The sequence below is a fragment of the Miniopterus schreibersii genome, assembly GCF_964146895.1.
Source record: "Miniopterus schreibersii genome assembly, chromosome: 16".
Taxonomy (NCBI): Eukaryota; Metazoa; Chordata; class Mammalia; order Chiroptera; family Miniopteridae; genus Miniopterus; species Miniopterus schreibersii.
In genome coordinates, this window is record NC_138116.1 from 29586364 (window position 1) to 29601678 (window position 15315).

Sequence of the window (15315 nt, forward strand, 5' to 3'; positions counted from 1 at the left end):
GGGTCACATCTCAGTGCCTGTGTTTAGCAGGTATGTGACACTGGGTGAGTTACAACCTCCGTAAGCCTTGGTGTCTTTGGCTATAAAGTGGTATCTTGGTACGGCTGCATGAACAACTACCCCAAAACTTAGTGGCTAAAAACAACAATTGTATTTATTCTAGTTTATGATTTTGTAGGTCAGGAATTCAGATGGGGTTTGGCTGGGTGATTATTTTGCTCCATGTGGCATAAATTGGATCACTCATTGGTAGTTAGGTGGTGGCTGGGCTGGTGTCCAAGATGGCTTTGCCCTCATGTGTGGCTCCCCATGTAGTCTCAGGGCGTCCCTGTGTGGTCCCTCCTGCTGGGTGGCGGGACTTCTAACATGGAAGCTCAGGGCTCCAGCAGGGAGTGCTCCAAGACGAGAAGAGGGAGCTTTAGTCTCCTAGGACCTGGGCCAGAAAGGGTTCCAGTATCGCTTCTGCCATATTCTATTGGTCACACAATCACAGAGCCTGTGATAGGAGGAATGACAAAGAATTTGGGGTCATCTTTAACCTGCCAAAAGTGGGGATAAAAATACTTACGCCTAGGGCTGTAAGGATTAAAGGAGACAATGCATGCAGAGGGAGTTTTACCGTGAAGCCAATGAAACTTCAAACACGGGGCTCCTTAATTGTGCAGTCTCTTCCAAGTCCTAGGACCTAATTTTGTATTCATAATTTTTCTATTCCTTATTCCCAAATCATATAAGAACCAAGTGCTACCAATCCTGGCTCTGTCTCCAATGCGTGTGGAAGTACTTATATAGCACACTGCCTGGCCCAGAGGGAGCACGACCTGGGCCCCTCTGTGCCCTAGGCTCATGCCTGGTCCCCTGTCTGTGCCTCAGGAGAAGGCTCCTCCTCTCTCTCTGTCCTTTCCATTTGTTCAGGATCATTTCTTCTCCTTTTTAAAAAAATGAAAGTAAAACATGCTGAGAATAATTTCATAATCACAAGACTGCCCTCTCAATTGGCCCCTGCGTCTACCCCCTGACCTCACCACCCACCAGGGAGGCGGACCTTACCCTGGGCATAGTGCCAAGTTCTTAGTTCGGCCCTCTTGAATCTTCAAAGGAAATCAAGCTGAAGAGAGGAAAGCCAGCAGGGGGAGGCAGCATTCCTGGTGCCCAGCTTGGTCTAGGAGGCATTGAAATTCCAGGGCCGAGGTCCCAGAGACAAAGATCATAATGAGACAGGAAGGTGGCATAGGAAGCAGCCCATTTGCATGACAATAATTGAGCCAAGAATAGAAAGCTAGAGAGATGCAAGGGTGAGGCTGGCAGCTGAGCTGGGCTAAACCTCACAAATCAGACTACCCAGCTCTGCTCTGCAGGGGAGGCCAGGCCGAGCCCTGTGCCAGGCTTTGGGGGAGGGGAGGACACTGCCCCAAGGGATTGTGGGAATGCTGGCCAGGCTGGACTTTGCCCTACCCCTCCTTCAGCCCAGAGTCCCGCGTTGCTTGCCTTGTCGTTTGTGCGTGGGCTGTGGCTGTAGGGCTAAGTGGGCATCATGGCTGCTCAGAATGATCTCTGTGATGCCATTGTGGTCGGGGCAGGCATCCAGGGCTGCTTCACGGCATACCACCTGGCCAAGCACGGGAAGAGGGTTCTCCTGCTGGAGCAGGTATTGTCACCTCTGCCCCCCTGACCTTAGGGTCTGTCCCTGTCCCCTCCCCTAGAGAGAGGTTTCCAGAGCTAGCAGGCTATGGGCCAGGCCAAACGGGCGGATCATCACAAATTCCGTGCAATTTGTAGCTTAGCTGATGTGTATCATCCCAATGCAAAGAAAGTTCCACCCTACCTAAGACCCACCTTGGGTGTCTAGGCGCATTTCCTCCTTTTACTGCTCGCCCCCCAGCGCCTGCCCTTAATCAAGAAGTATCCCAGACCCTGTCTCTTCCTTCTTGCCACCCACTCTCTCTGTGCCAATATGGTTGATCCGGCCCAGAAAAAGAATCAGTTCTGCTTTGGGTCACCTTAAGTAAAGATAATTTTGCCCGGAGGCAAAGGCTGATTTGTCAGCCTCAGAGGCAGGATCTGTCCCTGCATATTTCTGGCCTCTCATCCTGGAACCCAGCAGAGGCTTCTGTTTTCTCCGCTGTCTCCAGATAATAGCAGCCTCCTTGTTTGATACACAGGAAATAAGACTTCGGTCTTATTTTTCCTCATAGAAAGGTGACCCCATGCAGTGCTGTCTACAGTGACCATGCACATGTGGGTGGGCCTGTGTATGTACAGGGTTCTTCCCAGGACACATGCCACCCAGCCTCTCTTCCAAAGATTTCTACCCTCCCATTCTGCCTAAGTTGCCCCAGGGCCAGGGATTGAGCCTGCAACTGAGGTACATGCCCTTGGGCAGAATCAAACCCAGGATCCTTTGGTCCGCAGGCCAACGTTCTTACCACTGAGCCAAACTGGCCAGGGCTGGTTTATTCTTCTTAGTAACGAGCTGGATTTGTTAGAAACCTTTTTCATTTCTGTCAGTTTTCTCAAAGCCTGAGGGATTCTTGGTTCCACCTCACAGGCAATTCTCCAACTTTTGCTAAATCCCAGGTGGTTTCCTTGTCCTGAGTGATCTGAAGCCACAGGGAAATAGCATCCGTTTTCTTGTCAATGAAACGAGGGGCTAGACTAGCATGATCGCAAAGGTTCTTTCCAATCCCGCTTCTCTCTGAGTCTAAGTGGGATGGGGTAGCAGCAGGACTACTGAAGACAAACTAACAAAGGACTTCAGGACGTGAATGATGTTAGTGAAAATGGAAGCTGAGTTAGTGCTACTGAAGAACTTCTGGTCTGAGAGCCAGATCAGGACCATCAGAAAGGGAGAAGGTATGGAAATATTTGAAGAGTAAGTGCTTCTGGTTGACAGCTCCTGGTTGACTTGATGAGCTGGCTCCTAAAGGGAGGGGGGCGCGCAGTGCAGAGGGTAATAGCTGCAACCGTCTGTCTCGCTTTCCACTCGCAGTTCTTTCTACCACACTCCCGAGGAAGCTCCCACGGGCAGAGCCGGATAATCCGAAGGGCATACCCTGAAGACTTTTACACCCAGATGATGGATGAGTGCTACCAGATATGGGCCCAGCTGGAGCACGAAGCTGGAACCCAATTATACAGGTTGGAGAATTCCTTGACTCAAGGGGCCCGGCACCTGGAGGTACTTCTAGGATGTGAGGGAGCAGTGGCATGAACATCTGAAATGCAATGGAGGGACACAGAGGCTAGGGAAGTGCCAGACACACGGAAGCACTCTGCACACCATCATGATCACCCCACAGGTCCAGCTGGCTCCTGCTAGGCTCTGAGTTCCAGGACTGGGTCACACCACGTGTCCACGGCTAGCAGAGGTTATATCTATATTTCCGTGAAGCCATCTGAGATTCTTTTAGGGCAGGGGATTGTCATAGAAAAGGAGGCTGCTGTCTTGATTCTTTATATTATACTAGTATCATAACTTTTCATGCTGGGTGCAGCTCCCAACTCCCAGAGTGACCCCTATAAATCCATATCATGCTCTCTGAATACTTCCTCCCGTAGGAACAAAACAGGGATGCTCCTCAGACCCCACTGCTTGCCAGGGAGTGAGCCTGCATCTCTTTATTGTTGCCCCCATGGCTCTCTCTAACCTGCAAGGCCCTCTCCTAACTGACCTTCCACACCCTCATGGGGAAGAAAGCAGACAACCTGTGACACAAAGAGGACTTTAACCACCCACCCCACCTCCCTCCCATCTTCTTTGTGGCTCTTTTTCCCCCCTTTTATTTATTTTTATTGTTGATCTCTGTGGCTCTTAAATGAACTTCCTACAAAACTCCAGCTCTACCCTACAGGGTGGCAGTTATTTTAATGGCCAGGAACCAAGAGGTTACTGTTCTGTTGCAAAAACACCATTAACTTAAGAACAAAGTGAAATCCATTATGCAAATACAGCTAGGGCAGCTAATTACAGATTTATTCCAGAGGCAGCTAATGCACCCAGCACCCAAATAAAGGAGCATGTCTTGCTGAGGGGCGGCCTGGCTAAGGGACCCCTCTCTGTCAGCCATCTGTGAATACTGCTGAGTATCTTGTGCTAAAAGAACCGCTGAGGCCACGGAGGGCAAACTTCTTCCTAGCAGACAAGGAGGCAACTAAAAGAGATGTTAGAAGAGTGTCTGGAATCTTTCATACAGATGATTCTGAAGTCAGACAGGCTTGAATTTGTCTTTGTGCTCTAGCTACCTCTTACCAACTATATGACCTTGGAAAAGTTTCTGTGCCTCTCTGTGTTTCATATTTTCTCACAGAGTTTTGTGAGGCTTCAACGAGACTCTTATGAAATGCTTGGCATGGTGCCTAGCACCTTTCAATAAATGGCAGTTCCTTCCACCTGTTTTGGGTCAGCCACATCCTATTTCAACTGAGCCAGGGAGGAAGAAGGGCAGGAGGAGACAGATGGGGTGCAGCAACCAAGAACATCAAGGGGAAGGCTGCTGGAGAGGGAGAGAGGGAAAGGCACCCTTGGGTAGGAGATTCTCATAATCTTCTTCTTTGGCAGGAGGACAGGACTTTGGAACGAGGCAGGCCTGACTTTAGATATCAGCTCTGACACATTTAGCTGTGTGGTTTGGAGCAAGTTGTTTAATGTCTTTGAGACTCAGTTTTCTCATCTGTAAAGTAGGAGTACTAATATCTATTTCATGGGGCTGTTGTGAGGATAAGCATGTAAAAGGCGTAGACAAATCATCATCATCATCACATATTTAGTGCTTATAGTAAGAAAGTAAGGCTGTCCTAAAAGTACCTGATATATGTTAACTCATTTAATTCTCATTAAACCTCATTAGAGGGTTGCTACTGAGTAGTCAGGGCCTCAACCCATTTGCCCATTTGTGCAAAAAACAGAATTCTTATAGTCTCAAGCAGGGCTTGGCAATCTTTCTCTGTAAATGGCCACATAGTAAGTATTTTAGGTTTTGTAGGCCACATGGTCTCTGTTGCAACTATTCAATTTTGCCTATTACTCAACTCTACCACTGCAATGTGAAAGCACCCACAGAAAATATGTAAACAAATGAGCATGGCTGTGTTCCAAGAAAACTTTATTTATGGACACAAAAATTTCATATAATTTTCATGTCATGAAATACTCTTTTGCTTTTTTTTGGTGGTTGTTTTTTTTTTTGGTTAATTCTCACCCGACGATATTTTTTTTCATTGATTTTTAGAGAGAGTGGAGGGGAGAGAGGAGGGGGGGAGAGAGAGAAAAAATTGATTGGTTGCCTCCCACACGCACCCCAACCGGGCCAGGGATTGAGCCTGCAACGAAGGTATGTGCCCTTGACCCGGAATCAAACCCGAGACCCTTCGGTCTGAGGGCCAACGCTCTAACCACTGAGCAAAACTGGCCAGAGCTTCTTTTGCTTTTTTCAACCATTAAGAAATACAAAAACCATCTTGGCTTCTGGAACAGACAAGAATAAGTGACCTGATTTGGTCCCTAGGTTGTAGTTTGCTGGCCCCCTGGTTTAGAAGATACCATAAACTGGTTACTTGTCTCCAAACAAGTTCATTGCTGAATCACCCCAGATCAGAAGACTTCTAATGTGCATTTATAGACAGGAACATATCATAGCCCTTCTTAAAACATTATTCTGATGTCTCACAGCCTCAATTATGAAAAAGGAAGAATAAAGTGAATGGGCTTTGAAAAACCTTGAAAGTCCTATAGAGTGCTAGGTGTTATATATTATTAGTATTATTATTAACAAGTCCTTTCTATGGCTAACCTAAGTTACTCAGGCACACTAATTTATTTAGTTGTTTTACTTAGTAGGGACACAGAACAGATACTTCTCATTCCAATTCCTTTAGCTTTTGTTCTTAATTCTGATTTTCTAAATGATCCATCATCGTTGTGTTTCTTACTATCCTACGCTCTCCTGGAAGAACTAGCACAATATCATAATCTAACTGACAGATATGAATGTATTTACTTAATGCTATTTGATGATGATGATTTAAAAAAAATAACACCTTCAGGAGTTGGCAGGTGAGGTGGTTGTTCAGTTCTTTTTATTCTGTGCTGCCCCTTCCTGTGACAGTGGCATACTAAACATGGGTGAGCTCAGGATATTTGCATATATTCTGGGAACAGACTGTGACACATGTGTCAGATCACAAGGTCTGAATCTTTTGTGATGTGTACAGCCAGGACGTTGATAGCAACAGCAAATCCCAGCTCTGTGGCCCCTCTCTTTCCTTCCCCGCCTTTTCCCTTTGAGTCCTCCCATCTAGCTCCTGACCCGGGCTGCCCCTGCTTAGCTGACAATATCAGACAAGATCACAGCCGTAGGCAGTACAGCTGCTGGCAGAACCTGGTGGCCCCCTCCGCAGCTGCTGCTTCCTGTGTCTGCGAAGTGTCTGGCTTGTCAGCCACATCCCCTCCCTGGAGCGGTCTTTGTTAACCAATTCCACCTCGGCCCACTGAGCAGAAGATGAAACGCCAAGAGCTCCTCCAAACCCAACAAAGACAGCAGCCATTACCAAGTCCCTACTTAAATCCCTTCCCCAAGGTGACTTGAGAGCTGGTTTGCCTGGTACTTTTGAACCAGAGAGGGGAACTGGAGACTGGGATAGGAGATGGCAGATGCAGGGAGAGATGTCTGCCCCTCCCAACTCCTCCCTACTCCATCCTGCCTCCTGTCCTGCAATAATAGGACATCCCTAATCACCAACTCGGTGGCTTTAGTGGGGCCATAGAGTCAACAAAACCCTTGGGAGGAATCTTTGATTACTTCTTCCTAGTGCTGGATCCAGCTGGGGTTGGGAGGAAAGCACAATTCATGCCGAATGCTCTGCACTCAGCTGAGGACATTTGAGGAGTTGGGAACTACACTCTTTCCAGGGTTTCCTGACCACCCGGCCTCCCTTCAAGGTGCCTTCTTTCTAGGCCAGCCCTGACCAGTCATTTTCTGGGCATTCCTTTTTCCTGTGATGCCTCCCCAAATTTTGTGGCCTAGGTCTGAGCAAAAAAGAGGAGAGGGAGGCCCAAGGCATGGGGGTGAGAAATTGATGCAGAATGAGCAGTCTGCTTATTGGGATCTAGGAAACGCCATTAAGAAAATAAGCACTTAAATGATTTTCAATCTGCCCATGGAAGTCATCTATCTTCATACTGGGGGGAAAGGCCCATTCTCCCATCCCGGTTTTGATTGACTGATTTCCAATTCTCTAAGCATTTCCCACAGGAGCCTCTCACCTATCTCCCATAATGACAGGCCTTTGCATTTCCAGGCAGTGTTTTACATTTATTTCCGATTTGCTCATAATGGTCAAAAATCTCTCTCCAATCCAAGGCATTTCTCCAGCCGTGCACGGTTTCCCTCAGGCCAAATAACTCAGCTGTGATCCACGGAAAATGAGAATTTCCCAAACGCATCTTCGGACTAGGGGAGGGTCCAGCATCACAAATTCTGATGGAAAATTTCCCACTGTTAGATCAATATCTGGGCAAAGAAATAAATGCCACAGGGGCAGAGAGCTGGAGCAAAAATGATTACGGTCGGCACAATTACATTCACCGGCAGAATCAGCTCACTGATTACTCTTCGGGATGGGGAGCTCCCGCTTCAGCCACCACAGGACGGCCTGGGAGTGAAAATGTCACTCAGCATTTCATAATTCAAAGGACTGGTCCGTTGTCCTGGCATGAGCTCATTTTCCCTGGACAGTACACTCCTGTAAGAGGGGCCCTTATTTCAAGGAAAGAAGGGAGGGAAGAAGGGGGAAGAAAAGAGGGGGGAAGGAAGAGAGGAGGGAGAAAGGAAAAGGAAGGAACCCCGAGAGCGTGTAAGAGCCCGAGGTTGACACATTGCAGGCAGGGTTAGGAGATGCTGCTCTGTTTCCAGGCCAGCCATCTGACTGCTACAGTGAGGGTTAAGCTAGGTCTTGTCCAGAATCCTGCCCAGCTACAACTCCATCGGGTAAAAAGAGCTCAAGAACAGACCCTTGGGCCCAGCCGGGCGTGGCTCAGCGGTTAAGCATCCACCTAGGATCCAGGCGATCAGGGTTCGATTCCCAGTCAGGGCACATGCCTGGGTTGCGGGCTGCAGTCGATCAATGACTCTCTCATCATTGATATTTCTATCTCTCTCTCTCCCTCTCCCTTCTGCTCTCTGAAATCAATAAAAAGATATATTTAAAAAAAAAAGAACAGACCCTTGGGTGACTTCTTAATTATCCTGTTGACCAAGAAGTTTATTAAGCAAGTTTTCATTACCCGAGAACCAATCTGAAGTTCTTTCAGGGGCCACAGGAAGAAGGCTGGCTGCTGGCTGGCTGGTGGGGGTTTCTCCAGCGGGCCTCTGCCGAGCTCTGGAGAGGCAGCGGTGCTCCCCGCTTTCGCCCCGTGGTGAATGCTGGCGAGGCGGGGGCCGTGGCAAATGCATTGGGCACGCTGCGCGGCTCTGTGTACTGACACCAGCCCCGGGGCCCGCTGTGCCTCTAACCCCTCCCGATCTTCGCTTTAATCCCCCCAACCAGATAATGTGGGATTTGGAAGCGTGTAATATCCATGAGACTCCATTATAGGCTATTACGAGCTTTATACGCGCTATCTGGGGGATGTACCAGGCTGATGCTGGTCACTACGGCTGCAGAAACTGAGGCGGATGACAGGAATGGTTCTGAGGCCCAAAGTGACCCTGCCATTGTTTAGATCAGTTTCTGCAAAAAGAGATCTCTGGTCTCTTGAGACAGAGAGATAGAAAGCATTAAAGAGAAACAGCTTGCACCCCCTTAGTGAGTAAGAAACACAGAGGGAAGTACAGGGAGAAACAAAATTATAGCATCACTAAATTAATTGCTCTAGCCCTAAGAGACCATCTACTGGTGTTTCTGCATGAAGGTGTTATTGGCATTTGGGTGGGATCTTCCTGAACATTGCAGGTTTAGCATCCCTGGTCCCTGCCCGCTCAATGTGAGTGGCAACCCCCAGGCACTGTGCCAACTAAAAAAAATGGCCCATATCATTTCCACATGCCCCTGGGGTGGAGATGGTACCACACTGGTGTGGAACTGTAGATAGTCCAACAGACATTGTCACAGAGGAGGAATCTGGGGCCCGGAGAGGTGAGCAACCAGAGCAAGGTGACAGGGATGCCAGGACTGGACCCAGAGGCAGATCTCCCAGTTTAGGACTCTTTCCACAAAACGGGCAGCTTCTAAGAAGGAAAAGAGAGACAGACAGACACAGGAAGGGACAAAACATTACCTGACAAGAAAAGGGACTGGGAGGAGAAACAGCAGGGGTGGGGGAAGGGAGTAAAGAATAGAGCTGAAAATAGTGAACGGGGCCGGGGGACAGCAGGAAGGGGAAGAGAGCGTATCAGACTCATTGAACACCTACCACCCTCTAGGAGTGGGAATGAGAGAGGGCTTAGGACCTCTGCCCTCAAGGACAGGATGGATCCTGAGGGGGAAGGTGGAGGGACATGCAAACTTCTAAACAGTGAGAGACAAGAGCAGCTTGGGAATGGGCTGGAAAGCAGCTCCATAATATTGGGACTCTTGTGATAGAGCTAAGTTTACCTGCTTTTGAATGGGAGGCTGGGGCTCTCCTTGATGCCTGGCCCTGGGTCCCTTGCTGAAGAATGAGAGCGAATGGCCCAGGGCCCTGGTACATATCCTTACCCAGGTGTCTTATTTTTATTTTTTTACAGGCAAACTGGACTACTGCTGCTGGGAATGAGTGAGAATCAAGAATTAAAGACAATCCGGTCTACTTTGTCTAGGCTGGGGGTGCAACACCAGTGTCTTTCATCTGAAGAACTGAAGCAGCGTTTCCCCAATATTCGGTTGGCCAGGGGAGAAATGGGGCTCTTGGAAAAGTCTGGAGGAGTTCTCTATGCAGACAAGGCCCTCAGAGTCCTCCAGGTGATGTTGTGCAGTATTAGGGACAGTGCAGCTCCTGATCTAGGCATCTCGAGTCCCAATCAGCCATGCCCCAACCCCCCACTGGATGAGGGCTTTTGCCATGCCGGCTTTAGTCTTGACCTTTGGCCAGGACAGATTTACATACCCTGCTAGACCTTGTCAGTATGGGAGAGGAAGTCTAGAATCTGCACCCTCTTTTCTGCCCTAAACAAAGGACTCTTTGTCCACCAGGGTGAATCACATTCATGACCATTTGCCCTTCTCTGATCCTGCCCTTTCAGGATGCAATTCGACAGCTAGGAGGCAGAGTGTGTGATGGAGAGAAGGTGATGGAGATAAAACCAGGGCTACCGATCACGGTGAAAACCACCTCCAAGAGCTACCAAGCCAACAGCTTGGTCATCACAGCAGGTCCTTGGACCAACCGGCTCCTCCGTCCCCTGGGAATTGAGCTGCCTCTCCAGGTAAGGGGAGCTGGAAGCCTGAGAGTTAGTGATTAAGAGAAGAAACCTTGGAGCCAGATGGCCACTTGCTAGTGGATAACTTTGGGCAAATTCATTTACCTCACTGAGCCTTAGTTGTATAAACTATAAAATGGGGCCTAGGACTGTTGGAGAATGAAATTAAATGATATACATAAAGCCCTTAGGAGATGGTCTGGCCCATCATAAGCACTCAATACATATGAGGTATTATTAACTCCTGGAGAGAAAAAAGGAAGGCTGGGTGCAGTTATGGGAGAAGACTAAGGATGGAGAAGAGAGAGATTCAGAGAATTTTGTGCATCGTGATATAACATAACATGCAGATGACATGAAAATTGGATGAAAAAAGGGTAGATGAGTGAAGTGGGGCATCCGGCCTTATATGGAAGGGCTATAAGACCCCAGAAGAAACAGTGCTCGGTGTCTTTAGAGTTCCAAGGCTCTCTTTTTTCATCTCCCACTTCCTCTCCCTGCTTTCAAGACCCAGCGGATCAATGTGTGTTACTGGCGAGAGAAGGTTCCCGGAAGCTACGGTGCATCCCAGGCCTTTCCATGCTTCCTGGGCCTGGACTTCAGCCTGGCTCCCCACCACATCTATGGGCTGCCCTCCGGAGAGTACCCAGGGCTCATGAAGGTGAGTGAAAGGCAGAGAGAAAGCTAAGAGGGGTGCACCCAGAATTGGGGCAGCTGCTCTTACTTCCCTCGGCAGACTCCCTCAGATCCCGGTGGGCAGCAGCAGGAGTCTACTTTGCTGTTCACCTCTTGCATTGCAAGACACCCAGCTGTCCTGAGGCCCAGCAAAGGGAGCCCTTCCTTTGCAAGCAGAGGGTTGGCGGGGAATGAACTACTAGGCAACCTTGCGTGGCAACAAGCAGCATCTGTCAGGGCCGGGGAAGGCTGGGATGATGGATGGGGGCATTGTGTGTACAAGCCTGCCCCCTGGGCTGGGTGGGTGTGCGGGAATGCCGGCCCTCGCCGCTCACACTGCTCTGATTGGGAGCCAGGTCTGCTATCACCACGGCAACAATGCAGATCCCGAGGAGCGGGACTGCCCCGCAGCATTCTCAGACATCCCAGATGTCCAAATCCTGAGCCGCTTCGTCAGAGATCACTTACCTGACCTAGAGCCCGAGCCCGCCGTTATGGAGCGCTGCATGTACACGGTAAGGGGGTGGGCAGCCCCGGAGAGCAGAGGAAGGAGACAGATTGGCCCGGTGCTGCTCAGGCTTGACTCTACTTGACTTCTGACATAGTATGTGACTTGAAACAAATGAGTTCATTTCTGTGGGTCGGTTCACCTCCACCAGAGAAGGCCCATTAGAGGTTATTCATATGCCTTTTCATTAGGAAACTAGACTTATGCCTGGCAGTCCTTCACTATGTTTCCCAGAAGGGCTCTAAAAGATTTTTTGGCAAGATGTTCTAGTTGAGCGGGCCTTAGGGACAAAGAGAAGAGACAGATGTCACCAGAGCCTGAGGCGTCTTGGCTAAGCTAGTTTGTGCGCATTAACTGAGCACCTACTGTGTTCATAGCTCTGTGCGAGAAGAGAGGCAGATGGACAAATGAGAAAGACTGACATACCCAAAGGGGGCACTGGCTCACAGAGTGCATCCTGTGCCTTTTTCCCATTCTTTCTGGAAAGGAATCCAGCCTAGCCCCCTCCCTTCTGGGCCTTCCTCTTTCCTCTGTCCTCAAAGGACACAGGTGTGATTGTTTCTTTCTAGAACACCCCTGATGAGCACTTCATTCTTGATCGACACCCAAAGTATGACAACATTGTCATCGGTGCTGGATTCTCTGGTGAGTCTGAGGAGGGGAAGATGGGGTGTCTTAAAGCCCACCTACCTCAGTGCCAGGGAAAATAGTGTTTTCCACACTTTTAGCTGGCCAGATAGGGACCAAAGCCTAGACACTGAGTGTGTGAGGGGCTGGGCAGGGCGATTAGAGAGGAGCAGGTGCTCAGAGCGGGAGGCTCTATTTGGGGACTGTGTAGGGGACTTCCAGAGAGCCCAGCCCCTGTCTCTGAGGATGCTTGACAACCTGCTCTTCTTTCTCTAGGGCATGGATTCAAGCTGTCCCCTGTTGTGGGCAAGATCCTGTATGAATTAAGCATGAAATTAACGCCATCTTATGACTTGACACCTTTTCGAATCAGCCGCTTCCCTGGCCTTGGCAAAGCTCACCTTTGACCCCTGGCCGGCAGCCTCCCTTTGTGCACAGGGGCTGTGAATAAATCCCTCTGCTGGGAAAGGTTTCTCAGATGAAGGAAGTGGCTGTGAGATGTCATCTTCTTCTCCTGCTCTCTTGAGTCCCCCCTACACACCAGATGACTGAATCCACCTTCTTTCCCTGGCCAGCTCCTCAATCCCATGACTATTTTTTTTGCTTCTAGAAAGTCAAGCAGACATTCTATAATCACAGAGTAGCAAAGACCTTTGAGATGGATGTCTGTATAAGGAAGGGGCATAAGAACCAGCTCAGGAGACCAAAGCAGTTGTTAAAATTCCCTTCGCAGGGACATTTGATGAATTTGAGATGGATTTGACTAAAGCTGCCCAGGGGAGGGTAAACAGATGATTTGTAGATGACGACTGCCTTTGAAGTTCCTTTTCCTAAAACTAGAGCCACCCTCCATCACAGACTCCCATAAAATCTGGCTCATCGTGGGTGTATCATAAATGTTTGCTGAAAAAAAATGTGTGGAATAAACAAATAAATAACGACATTGCCTTAAAGTCCGCTGTGGGCTTTATTTTCCATGTGACCTCATTTCTTACAGACTTTAATTATCTAAATCAGCACCACAGAGCCCATTACCCCAGGAATCCTGAGGGTCTTTGTCCCCTTGGTGCACAGCATTCTTTTTCTCTAGAGCCTTTGTCTGGTTCCCATCCTCTCTCTGGTTCTGGAAAGATGCTCAGTTCCCCAGTCTCCCATTAAGGTGTATTGTCAGGTCCTTATGAAGATGGAGCTGTTATACCAGAAAGAAAGAGAGACACAGTCGCTTAGAAACCCTGTTCAATGTTTGAATGTTAAATGTGCCATTTTATTATCATTAGGTTTGCTCCCACTTAATGAAACGGCATTAGCACCGAGTCGGCTGGCCTCCTTGCACTAATTGCTTTGAAAGGGAACAGGCTCATAACTACCCCAGGGTGGGAGGAGGGGTGAGGGGTGTAAACAGGGCCTTAAGGAAGGCTTAATGCGCTCAGATGAATCCCAAGCAGGAGGATCTCCAGACAAGGCCAGCTTGACCCAAGAGAAAGGAGTTAAAATGCTCTGGGGGGGAAAAGTCGGGGACAGGTGGGAAGGGGGTGGTGGTAGTAAAAGTGCTAGGAGGAGCTACTGAGCGGGAACGAGTGGGAAATGGGAGTAAGAGTAAAAATATTCCCAAAGGAAATACAGCACAGAGGAAATCACTCTTCAACTGCCGTGTGGGCCTAGGCACATGGATTAGCACTGATTTCTCCAGGGAGTTATAAAAGCCAGCCAACCCCACCAGCCCTGTGACAAGTCTGCTTTTTAGGTGCTCTCAGATAGTTCCCCGAAACTCACCTTCTGTAAGGGGGCAATAATAACCATCAGCATATCTGTAAAACGGGCAGAAGGCTACAGCATGGCTGAACCTCGAGGACATAGAGCTAAGTGAAGTAGGCCGGACACTAAAGGACACACGTTGTCTTTCATAGAAACAGAAAGTAGAATGATTGTCTCCAGGGGCTGTGGGAAGGGAAGGCTGAGGAACTTGTGTTTCATGGATGCAGAATTTCAGTTTGGGGAGATAAAAAAGTTCTGGAGATGGATGGTGATGATGCTTTCACTCCCTAGTTTCACACATCACGAACACAAACGTGGTTTAAGTGAGTGTACTTAATGCCACTAAACTGCACACTTAAAAATGGTTAAAATGGTACTTTTTATGTTATAGGTATTTTACCACAAAAAAAAAAAAAAAAAAGAGAATACTATCAACCAACTCCACAGGAGTGTGTAGGGATTAAATAAGATCATTCATTCATTTAGTCACTCAATACACAAATATTTATTGAGCTTCAGCTCTGTGTCAGGCACTGTGATAGGCACTGTGGGGGATCCGTGAAAAAACACACAGATGGAAATCTCTGCTCTGGTGGCATTTACAATCCAAGGAGGGGAAGAAATGTAAATGACATGGATGAGTAAATTGTATTATATGTTAGAAGGTGACAAGTGTACCAGGGAAAAAAAGAACAGGATGAGGAAGATAGAGAATGTGGGAGGAGGGACTGCCTTTTTCGATGGTGACCAGGGTAGGACTCATCGAAGAGGGAGCATTTGAGCAGATTTGGAGGAGAGAGAGTGTGCCAGGCAGGTACCTGGGTGTATGTGAGAGAATGTGGTAAGTTGTAAAGCAAGGTATTGTGTGTGTGAGAGAGAAAAATGAGGTACAGAGCGGGATCGGTGTAAGATCCTGCCAGCTCCCAAGCTGGCAAAGTTGGGGACAAAGGGTGTTAGGAATCTCTCTTGTTCCGCGGCTGCCCGCAGTTCCCTCTGCCTCTGCTTCTCTCTGTGCCACCCTCCTCCCCGAGCCAGCTGCAGCATCCCTTCCAAAATATCCAGTCTAATTCAGCTTGCTGGTGACAGCTAAAGGAGGGGACGAATGTCTAGAGGAGGCTGAGAAAGGACAAGTGGGGGATGCTGACAAGCCCTGCCTGAGCTGGCTAAGGCCCTTTACAAATGAGCTGGTGTGTCTTAGAAACAGAGTGCAAGGAGGGGCAGGGACAAGGGCATGCAGCGTAGGACAGGTGTGCGTGGGAGGGTGAGGCCAGGGAAGAGACTGGAGAGAAGCAGGAATTGGGTAAGAAGAGCCTGGCGCCCTGGCCGGTGTGGCTAAGTGGTTAGAGCGTCAGCCCT

At 48.7% G+C, this 15315-nt stretch overlaps 1 protein-coding gene across 1 annotated transcript; it reads left to right on the plus strand.

Moving 5' to 3' along the window:
- Positions 1–1436: 1436 nt before the first annotated feature.
- Positions 1437–13185, plus strand: PIPOX (pipecolic acid and sarcosine oxidase). Its single transcript, XM_081162235.1, has 8 exons — positions 1437–1648; positions 2990–3138; positions 9723–9936; positions 10218–10400; positions 10903–11055; positions 11426–11584; positions 12147–12222; positions 12481–13185. The coding sequence occupies exons 1-8, from the start codon at positions 1535–1537 to the stop codon at positions 12609–12611; spliced, it is 1179 nt and encodes a 392-aa protein (XP_081018361.1). The 5' UTR covers positions 1437–1534; the 3' UTR covers positions 12612–13185.
- Positions 13186–15315: the final 2130 nt, after the last annotated feature.